General features: G+C 35.7%; 1 protein-coding gene across 1 annotated transcript in view; it reads right to left on the bottom strand.

Annotated features, from left to right (window-relative positions):
• The window catches only part of ROBO2 (roundabout guidance receptor 2), a 933,205-nt gene that overhangs the window by 14,591 nt on the left and 906,982 nt on the right, over positions 1–11,632 (bottom strand). Inside the window, exon 24 of the mRNA XM_007934915.1 lies at positions 7,940–8,145. Coding sequence (XP_007933106.1) covers positions 7,940–8,145 — 206 coding nt within the window. The remainder of the gene's footprint in view (positions 1–7,939; positions 8,146–11,632) is intronic.

Below are 11,632 nucleotides of genomic sequence, written 5' to 3'. Positions count from 1 at the left end.
GCCACCAGAGCTCCTACACACACACACACACACATATACATAGCTTCTTCTACACTGTGGAATTCCAGAAGTTAGAAACTCATAATTCATTTATTGAATTAAATGTCTTTAACATTTTCATTATGCACTGTAAACTCTATATGGGATCCTATTTTATATGTAATTTCCTAGCCATATCCTAGATTTTATTTATAGAAAGAGTATCTTCATAGTTACTCCTGGACAAAATTTTAAAATAAAGATTATGTTTGGTAACTCTTGTTGAGTACTTAGAAAATGAGGAAAGCTATGATCCAAAATGAGAAAGTAAAAATTTAATTTGAATGTATCTTGATTTTTGTTGGATGGAATTTAATACTGATCTTCATCAATATTTTATACAAATTAATGTAATAAAATTACATTTTGAAGACTGGTTAAAAAATAAATAATGATTTTCTTTGTTTTTTACTTCTCATTTTTGCTTACACATCTTAACTCATTTGGGCTTTTTTTTTTTTCTTTTTTAATTCTCCATTCCCTGCTACAGCAAGCTGAGAAATATCTAGTTCTGCTTATTTTATTTAAGCTGGGTTGCTAATGTGACTTCAGCCTGAGCATCTAGTAAATTTACAAATTCAGACTCAAACTGCAAATCTTTGGACAAAAATCTGCACCACGGCAGTGTCATTAAAGAAATGTCATCCTCTGAGGTTTCCTCATACAGCATTAGCTTCATTTTCCAAAAACATGCCTATTCATCTCCAAGTCCAATATTTATATGAGGATTTTTTTTACAAAGATTTGTAATTTCCTAAACAAATCATCTAGGAGTTTCTGAGTTGTGCAGACAGGTAATGTACTCAAATGCCAACGGTAAGGTTGAAAGTTTGAGTCCATCCAGATGTGCCTTGAAAGAAGGGCCTGGTGATCTACTTCTGGACGATCAGCCATTGAAAACTCTATGGAGCACAATTGTCCTCTGACACACTTGGGGTCATCTGGGAAGAATCAATTCCATGGCAAGGGAAATCATCTACTTTTCTGCCATTGCACTTGTATTCTTTCTTTCAGTTTTTAATGTTCCTTGCAAGGCCCTCAGAAATCCCACTAATCCATCAAGTTTTTCCTGACATTTTTTCCCCCTTCTCTGTGAAGAGAAAGTGGCATGGAAGACAGGGCTTCAAGAGGGTATTGGTCAATACAAACAGATCACCAGCCTACTCTTTCTATTTCATTCTCTGTAAGAGCAAAGGGACTAGAGAGATGACTTCAGAGTTGAACAGATGTGTGCCACTGAGGTTGGGCATGGTGCGCAATTAGAATTCTCATCACCTAAGACTAAAGAGAGAGAAAACTCTAATGTTAGTGTCACTGTCTTGGCCTTTAATATGGAGGGCAAAAACATAAACAGAAGACTTTCTTTCCTTGTCTTTCTGTCTCTCCATCTTTATCTTTCATACCATCTCATCTCTACTTGTGTATACTATGTAATAGGTACTTTTGTGAGGAATATTTTTAAAGATATTTGATAATCCTCCATGAATAAAGAGTATAGAAGATATGTTATACTTCACATTTTTCCATGCTGCTAAATACTTTAAATTTATTTAACTAGTACTGTTTTCACCTCTGTGGCTACCATTCTTCCTCTCTTTTACGTTTAGTATCAGAAATGATTTGAAGACAAAAATTGGAAGAAAATAGACATTGATTCTTACGTTAAAATGTAGGCAATTTTTGTGATAATTGGTGACCAATGAAATGAACGTCATGTGAAAACAGCTCAGTTAGGGATTATTTGCAAATTACAAGCAATGCATACCAACTTGACACTTTATAGCCCCTACACAATCAATACATATTTAAACATTTAGTGAAAAATGAATTTATGTCACATAACCAAATTTATTTGTGTTTGCATTTTCAACTTTTCCAAATTTCTCAGGTTTAAATTTGCTGAAAGGCCAAAAAAATACCTCAGTTTTATTCAGGTTGCTAAAGAAGAAATCCACATAGGACATTAAATTGTTGCTCAAATGTTACTGAGCAGTAAAATACCATGATAAAGTGGCATCTTGCTGTGTCTCTATTACTTTTTCAGCACTAAAATTAATTTATGATCAGTCATCAATTCATTTACATGTCATTATATGCTAAATCCTTCCTTGCTGATAAATGCTTATCCTTGGATCCATTAAGCTAGAGTAAAGTCTGTGCTTTATAATATGACCCTGCTAATTGTTGCATTACCATTTTTATGAGATACAGAAACTAGTTATGGGTCTTCCATTTTTTTAGTCAATATTTAATCCAGGAACTCTTCATATTAAGTGCAATCTGTCTAACTATTTGTTAAGTAAAATCTTCAGCTGTAAGTGTGTTTGGACAAATCAATCCAAATATTGACCACTGCCTAGATGTGGAAGCCGTGTCTAATCTATAGAAGTTCTTATTTCACTGAAACATATTGAATATTCAACAATTCTGCCTATGCTCCTCAGAAAGAAAGGGATATTCGTTACACATGCACAGCAAAATAAGCAATTGAAAAAAATCTTCCTTGGGACATGTGGTAGTTAAATTTCCTTGTCAACTTGGCTGGGCCTGGTTGAGTGGCTGGGCAGCTGGTGGTAGTTGTTCCCCATGATGAGACTGGCAATGAACTCCATGGTAGGATCTACCACAAGCAACTTAGTAGCTGCTTTTGGGATGTGGTCTGTTTCTTGTATATAAGAAGAAGCCTTGGGGATAGTATCTAGCTTATGGCACACTTGGACCCTGCGTGTAGCTGTGTAATTGTTCAGCAGCCTGCCATGCTCTGCCAACCTTGGGACTTACAATGGACTTGAATTAATGGTTTGGTAACATCAGGACTGTGACTTTTTACTTGTCAACCTTGGGCTTGGCAGCCTCAGCAGCCATTAGCTGTCTAAATGAAGAAAAAGCCTCTAGCTTCAGTGGGCTGGGAGTTGGAGGCAAAGCTGAAGCCCAAGCCTGAGGTGTTTTCAACCAGATCCTAGAGGCTGGCACTTTGAACTTGGACTTAAAGCCTCCAAATTGTAAGAATAAACTCCTATTTGTTAAGTCCATTCCATTTGTGGTATATTTCTGTCAGAGCAGCACTAGGTAACCAGAACAGGACATATGACACCTGTTAACTTATTTATCAAAGATAAAAATTGCACATATAAGATTTCCCTTTCACCATTTACATTTAGAAATTAATGTTTCATTTGTTTTTAAATACATCAGTGCTGTGGAGGTCATGCAAGAAACCAATTTAATTCTTTTCGCATTATCTCTGAAATTTCCCTTAATACTGAAAATATTTTCCTTAAGGTTTTGTAGTGGAAACAAGACTTCAGGTCACACATTTTAGTGGCTGAGGTTCTAAAAGCTGTGTGGTCAAGTCAGATGATGAAACTGCCAGGTTTTATTGTTTTCATACTGATCTGGAGTGGGAGTTACAGTAAAAACCTCCAAAGACATAAAATACAGAAAATTTAGAGCCACGATTTCCTTTCAGCCGTGGTATTTATGGGGGGTCCAGCAGTCAAGGAAAGTTTTATTCATTTCACTTAACAGCATTTACTCTCTCTCAGTTTTACCTTTTGTGATCAGCAAGGCAGTTAGAAAATAATCTTGGCTACAGTCTCAGGGCATTTTCCTCCTGCCCTCTCTCTCATTGCCTGTTGGTTCTTTTTTCCAATTATGGTGTCATTAAATTCAGGAAACACTTACTCTTGGCTCCCACCATGGAAATTATGGAAAGATGTATTGAAAGCACTCCATCTTGCTCCCCAATCATGGTGGGTTTAGCATTTAAAAGGAAATATTATAAGCATATTCCAGAAGACTGAAAAAGTCCTCTATGTTTACTTTCTAGCAAAAAAAACCAGGGTATGATGTGCTATAATCAGAAGATTTTTGTACTTTATAAAACAAAATATGTATAGATTATGAGTTTAAATAAAAACTATAAAACTCAGATCCCTACAGAAAGTACTGATAGAGTTGAATTTTGTTAGAATGAGTCATGATAACTGAACTTAAATATGAGAATAATGCATAATAAAATTACTTTTGAAAATTAATATTTTGATTTTAAGCGATATAGTAAGGACTAACATTTCCAGAAATAAAATTATATGCTGTATTTGTATAAATATATACTTATTCATACACACACTTTCACACACACACACATGCATACAAGAGACACACATGCAACATACATATCATGTAGATGACCTTGAAAAAGGCTTTAACCCCTTTGTGACTCAATTTCCTAATCTATAAAATGAGACTAATTCTAGGATTGTGAGTATGAAAGGAGTTCACATATGTTAAAAATTTAGAACATGGTGGGAAAACTTTAGTTTTTTTTAGTAAAGTGCCAGGTGCTAAATGGTTTACATTTTGCAGTTTTTGTCATATATTCTTCTTGGCTTTTCTAGTTTATCTGTTTCTTGTTTTTCAAAACTGAAAATGTAAAAACCATTCTTAGCTACTTTGGCCAGATGAAAAGTTGGCCACCACTTAGAAGAAAGCTTTGTACTTACTAAGTGCTAGATAAGTGCTAGTTATTAGTATTGAATCTAAATTCATAGCCAAGTAACTGGAAGTAACAGGCATTAAATAAATATTTGTTGTGGGAATAAATTCGGTCCCTGGTGGTTCAAACAGTTAGTGGGCTTGGCTACTAACTGAAAGACTGGAGGCTTGAGTCCACCCAGAGGTGCTCAGAACAAAGATAAAGTGGTCTACTTCTAAAAATCAGCCATTGAAAACCCTATCCAGCACAGTTCCACTCTGACATACATAGGATCACCATGGGTAGAAATTGAATCTATGGCCACTGGTATTGGTGGAAATAATTATAACATATAAAAAGAAATGCACTGCTGTTGAGTTGGATCCAATTCATAGAGACTCTTCCTTGTGTTTCTGAGGTGGTATCACTACAGAAGTAGATTGCCCAATCTTCCTTCTGAGGAATGGCTGATGGGTTTGAACAGCCAGCCTCTGGTTTGCAGTCAAGTGTCTTAGGCACTACGCCCCAGAGCTCCCATAACATCTAAGCAATTTGTGAAGGACTTCTAAAATTTCAAAATGATAGTTCATGAATGGAAAGGGCCAAAAAAAAAAAAAAAAAAGGAGGAAATTATCAGTATTTCCATAGCCCATAATTTAAGTAATGAAAAAGACATATTTGATAAGCAAATATTTGACTATCTTTCTGGTTAGCTTTAGAAATTCTGGAGATGAAACATAACTATTAACTCTATTTAAAACAAATGGTCATTAATTTTATGAAAATGAAAAGATCTATCTGGTAATTTCAGGTGGAAGTAATGAGTATTTATTTGAACCATAAACATTAAGAACTGAAAGTAATTTATGGTGAGATCGGAATGCTTTTTGTGGGCACTTACCATGTTACAAAATAAAAAGCAATGGAAATGGTACTTGTTTTCTGGCCTATGCACTTCACTAAGCACAATTAAAATAACCCTTATATTTCTAAAGAAAAGGAAAGCACTTTAGAACATTATTCATTTGCATGTTGCTTCCTGCAACAGTCTAAATAGATATCCACCTAAGAACCATCTTGTCTGACACATATACACACATATTCTATAGATACACTATTTACCTACATTCATACACAATCTACACACACACAGAATACTTCCAGTCTGATACACACACTCACATATACACACACATACAACTTGTTTTGAGAAATTATATTTACTTCTATCTTTTTACTTATATTTCCTTATCTTACACTTGTCACTAGAAAGCAAATTAAATCTTTAATCATAACTTCCCTACACAATTATTATATAGTAAGAAGAAAACAATTAAAAAGGTTTCCTACTTTTGTATAGAGTAGACCTTGTTTTAGGAAGGAGATGTATTATTCGTGGGAGGAATTATTCATAGAATACATAACTAAACACCCTGAGGTTTTTATGTATGGCAGTAATTAAGTGAATTCAAGAAGGAGAACAGACTTTGTTTTCTTAGCAATAAAAGCTTCATTTGGAATGAACATTATTCTAGTTACAGGAGAAATATAGATTGTTTTTAACCTTAGTCACATTAGAAAGCCTAACATGCTACTAACAGGTTAGCTTGTAAAAATGAAAACTGCCATTTTCCTCATTTATTGATATACTTATCACCTTTGATGTTATAATATTTAATGAAAGAACTACATAGACTATAGCTGATTGCTTTTGCATTAGTATTGCAACTCTTTATTGTGTTTTTAATGGAAAAGGTTTTAGTAAGATATGCAAAAATATGAAGAATTTTACCCTGCAGGAGATTATGGCAAAGGGGCTTAACTTAATAGTGCACTAATAAGTCAGCTCTCTGCATTCAAAGATTTAAACTTTTGCTCTACCATCTTCAGTTGGATTTGGATTTCACATCACAGCAGTGTATCTGCAGTTCTTAAATCTTAATTAGCCGAGCAAGCACACCAGCCTTTGGGTAAGAAGGAACACTGAAAAGTGAGCTCATACATCACACATTGTGTAATTCAGGAAGGGATAGAGAAGAAAATTATAGGTCCTGCTGCTTTTTCATCTCTGACTAGTAAACTAGTTTCCATCAGTGTTTGCAGAACTATCACATACACTCTAACACACAGAGCAAAATCTGTGAAAATGGTGACACTCTTGGAGCAAAAATAAATTAAGAAGGACTGCAGTAAAATATCTTCCAGGATGAAAGATGCCATCCAAGGAAATGTAGACATGTATGAGTTTCTGAGAAGACCTAAATGAAATTCAAAGACCAGACTTAAATCTGTAGTTGCTGTTGTCAGCTGCCATGGCATTGGCCCTAGAATCATGGCAAAACCATGTATAATGGGATCGAACTACTGTGACCTATGGAGTTTTCATTGGCTGGTTTTCTGAAGTAAATTGCCAGCCCTTTCTTTCTTGTCTGTTTAGGTCTGGCAGCTCTGCTGAAACCTATTTAGAATCACATCAATGTACAAGCTTCCACTGACAGATCTGTGACGACTTTGCTTGAGGTCAGTGACCGGGGAACGAAGCTGGGCTTCCTGCATGGAAGGTGACAATGCTATTACTAAACCACCACTGTTCTCTAAATTTGTAGTAGGTATGTCTTAATTGTCATATAAGAAGCCTTTTGTGTCAAAGAATGATACCTAATGGGGGAGAAAGATTGAAATTTTACTCTTCTTCATATTCATTCTGCAGTCATTTGGGGCTGGATTTCTTCCAACAAAATTTGATGAATTAAAGTCCTTGGAAATAAGTTGTGCATCAGTCCTGGGATCACAATAAAAGCATACTGATTTGGTGAAGAAGGCAAGAAGAAGCCAAAGGAGTAAACAGTAAAAATAACTGTATTTCTTGCCAGAGGAGAAATTATTGAATTTAGCACTATAAAATGCATAAATGTATAGCTTATCTCACTATACATTTTGTCCACTTCAAAAATAATATATTTTACAACCTAAGAGAGGCTTATTTTGAAATATTTTGAAGACTTTTGCTTATTTTCATCAGTGAATGATTTTACAGAATGAAATACCAAGAAGTGTTTAAAGATTGCATTCACTTTGTATGTTGCTCCTGATATACAAAATATATCATTTCTAAAAGTCAAGGTTTTTTATGTAATAGACTTGGTTTCCAAGTAGAGTGAACTTTTCATGAAAGCTGTGGATATAATTGAGTTTTCTTTCATGTCTTTAAAGCTCTTTAAAATTCATGAGTTTTCTTATCATTTTTGCAGCAAACCAAAAGTACTTCCCAATCCTTTTTGAATTTTGTGTTTAATATTAACATATTTTAAATGTTACAGAAATAGATGGAGTGGAATAAATCTTACATAAGGGGTATTTGATATTTGATGCATTTTAATATTACAAATCGGTCAGTTATTCCTACTAAATTGGTTCCATTACCTGTCACAGAGCTGTCTAGATTGTCCATACTGGATCCGGGCGTCTGCTCTAGTGCTCTCAGGGGCCTGGGGATTTCTAAAGCTTCCTCTTCATCATCAACATCATCATCTGGAACATCTGTTTCCAAATCGGAAATCAGGGCTCCGGACACATAACCTAATGGTGGAACTGGGGGCTGCGGAGGTTGATTATTGCTTGGAATGTGCCTAGAATTCATAGGGGGTGGGGAACAAAACAAAAAATCGTCATTTGTTAACACCCAAAGCAATTTTAATTAAACAGCATGCTAGATATAGAGTCATGGTAACTAATTTTATCTTCTTCCTTTCTATTACTTAATTTTGTAGCTTAAAGTGCTTTCGTATACTTCAGCAGGAACAATGGACTATGTATACATGCATCACCAAAGACAAAGATAAGGAAACAAAAATCAATCTAGAGTTTTAAATTCTTCTATTGCATTTTATGGGGTGAAAGCTGTGAATTGCTGTCAGTTAATTCTGACTCATGGCAATCCCATGCTTGTCAGAGTAGAACTGTGCTCCATAGGGTTTTCAATGGCTGGGATTTGGGGGGAGTAGATCACCAAGACTTTTTTGCAAGGCAACTTTGGGTGGACTCAAACCTCCAACCTTACAGTTAGCAGCAGACCACATTAACCATTTGAACCACCCAGGGACTCCAGTGGTATGATAAGCAGAGGAAAATTTGACCCATATCTGTGTATAAATAAATCATCCAAAGGAGACTAGGAATATTTGACCAAACAGCTACTTAAAGCTTTTTTTTTTTTTCCCTGTAAAAAAGAACATAACAATTTTCTTCCCAGTTTAATAGTGAGGTTTGCTCATCTTGTAACTTATGGAGCCTGCTAGATCTTAGTAAGAAAAGATGTCACAAAAGGGCTTCGCAGTAAAGATCAAAGCCTAATAGCCTCTGCTCCACTGTGAGCACATTTTCTTCCTTACTTGGCCTTTCTTGCATACTCCCCCATGACTCAGGTTCATTCGCTGTTTCTACTTCTACTTTGTCTCCAGCAGACATGACATTTTTGTGTTCTAGCTACTTAGTTGTGTATCTTTCTCAACAACCAAAGTCAAACTCCTCAAAGGCAGAGCTGAATTCATCTCAGCATTTTCTGTATTTAGAACATTAACATTTTTGACCTTTTATAATGAATGAATATTTCTAATCTCCATCCTCTGAAGTAGATAGCACATGTATTATCACCCCTTTTCCTTTTAGAATTTACTAAAGTGAGGCTCAAATTAAAGCGACTTGTTTCAAATCATATGGCTACTTAAATGTGGAGCTATGCACTGGGTTCTAGTTTGCTGGCTGTCTTAGTTTCTTGTTATTGTTGTTGTTATGTGCCATCGGACCCAACTCATAGCAACCCCTCCTTGGATTTCCAAGGCAGTATCACTGCGGAAGGAGATTGCCCCATCTGCCTTCCGAGGAGTAATGCTGCTATAACAGAAATACCACAAGTGAGCAGCCTTTATAAACATAATTTATTTTTTCAAAGGTTAGAAGGCTAGAAGTACAAATTCAGGGCACCAGGTCTAGGGGAAGTTTCTCTCTTTTAGCTTTGAGGGAAAATCCTTGTCTCAGCTTCTTGTGTTCTTCTCAGGGTTCCTTGGAGATCTTAATGTTGTATCGATCTTTCCCCCACCCATGCTTGCTTGCTTTGGTACCCAATCTGCCTTTTTATATCTCAAAATTGATTTGTTTAAAATACTACACTGAATTCATTAATATAACAAAGAAAACCCCATTCTAAATTGGATTACATCCACAGGTAAAGGGGTTAGGATTCCAATGCATATTTTGAGGGATACAATTCAATGCATAGCACTGGCTTTAAGGTAACTTACAATTCCTCCTAAACTAAAAAGTGTTAAACCAATGTACTTTTTTTCCACCTTAGGTTACTGTAAATAAAGAGTGAATGAACTATAAATTTGACAAATTAAAGTCTTTCCTTTGCCTTGATATAAAAGCATGTAAAGGACCCTGCTATATAACGGGCATCCCTGGTAAGTAAAAATGGTTAATGGGATTGGCTCGAAATTGAAATGTTGAAAGTTTGAGTCCATTCAGAGATACATCAGAAGAAAGGCTTGGTGATCTACTTCCAAAAAACTAGCCTTGAAAACTCAATGGAGCACAGCTCTACTCTGACACACATGGGGCTACTATGAGTTGGATTTGACTCCATGGCAACTGGTTTGATATTGTCTTGTTTTGTTGCTATTTAAGGGAGAGGCAAAACATGTGCTATCTATTTTCACTCTTAACTTTTTAATTAAAGATGCAAGAATATTTTTCTTCATCATTTGCAACTTTTTAGAAAATATTTTATTGTTCCAGAATTCATTTAATATCTCGCTCCCAACTACATTTTGAGTTTGTAATTTACTCCAGTATTAGCAGGATTGTATATCTCTTTTGATGTTTAAACATCAAAGATTTTAGTTCCAGAAGCTACCAAAATATCATCATGCTCAAATTTCTAGTAAAATAGCTCAAGAATTTGAGGTTCAAAGTTATTACTTGGTCATCAATAAAACTCATTCATTGCAACGTCAGGAACAAAATGCAAGTATTCTCACTATTATTACAGAAAATCTTACTCTGAGTGTTGTCTCAAATTCGGTTTGTGAATCAGTGATGGAGTGAATCAAGTGAGGAGCAAGAGAATATAAAGCAATTTCATATACATGATTCATTCACCTCTAATGGTATAGAATTTGGTCCTGGGAAGAAGGGACTAGGCCAATGCAGTAGCCCCACAGAACTGTGATAGCCCTACAACATCTCTTGATGTTAGAAGATTTACCTCTTTGAGTTCACTAGAATTAGGAGATAAACTGAAAAATAGGAAGAGGGCACATACATAACATTTATAAATGTCTTATCAGTGACAGGTACTATGCTGTGCACTTCACAGATCAATAAGAACAGAAGTGGAATCTGAATGCAGTACTTATTAGATGTTCCTCCCCTGATTTCCTGGAGAAGGATATCATGCTCGGTAAAGTGGAGCATCAAGAAAAGAGGGGAAGGCCCTTGATGAGATGGACTGACAGAGTGGCTGCAATGATGAGCTCAGGTATAGCAAGGATTGTAAGACTGGCACAGGACTAGGCAGTGTTTCCTTCTGTTGTACATAGGATTGCTATGAGTCAAAGCTGACTCAACAGCACCTAAAACAACAAACACATGATTCTGAAAAAGAGGCACTTATATACCAGATGGGAAAGTCCTTTGTGAACACATAGAAGCTCATAATTCCAACATGTGGTGTCAGAAAAGGTGTTATAGAGAATTGATGGACTGAGTAAGAATTTAGAAAGATACAGCAAGTAGAGATGAAGTTGTTTGTTCAGTTATTTAGCAAATATCAACTGATAACCTACAATGTGAGGGCACTTTCTAAGTGAGGAACGAGACCCTTGAACAACTCTGTTGAATATCCAACTCTTCTAAATTATAAGAGATACTTCTGACACACTGATTTTGAGGAGCCCTGGTGGTACAATGTTTAAATGCTCTGCTGCTAAATGAAAGGTTGAAGGTTAGAACTCACCAGCTACTTTGCAGGAAAAAAGGTCTGCTGCTCCAGTGAATATTATGGCCTAGGAAAGCCAACAGGGCAGTTCTACTCTCTTACATGGGGTTGCTATGAAT

Source organism: Orycteropus afer, unplaced genomic scaffold, assembly GCF_000298275.1.
Source record: "Orycteropus afer afer isolate SDZICR_OR568_19922 unplaced genomic scaffold, OryAfe1.0 scaffold00022, whole genome shotgun sequence".
Classification (NCBI taxonomy): Eukaryota; Metazoa; Chordata; class Mammalia; order Tubulidentata; family Orycteropodidae; genus Orycteropus; species Orycteropus afer.
The sequence above is the reverse complement of the archived record's forward strand: the minus strand, read 5'-3'. Positions and strand labels throughout refer to the sequence as shown.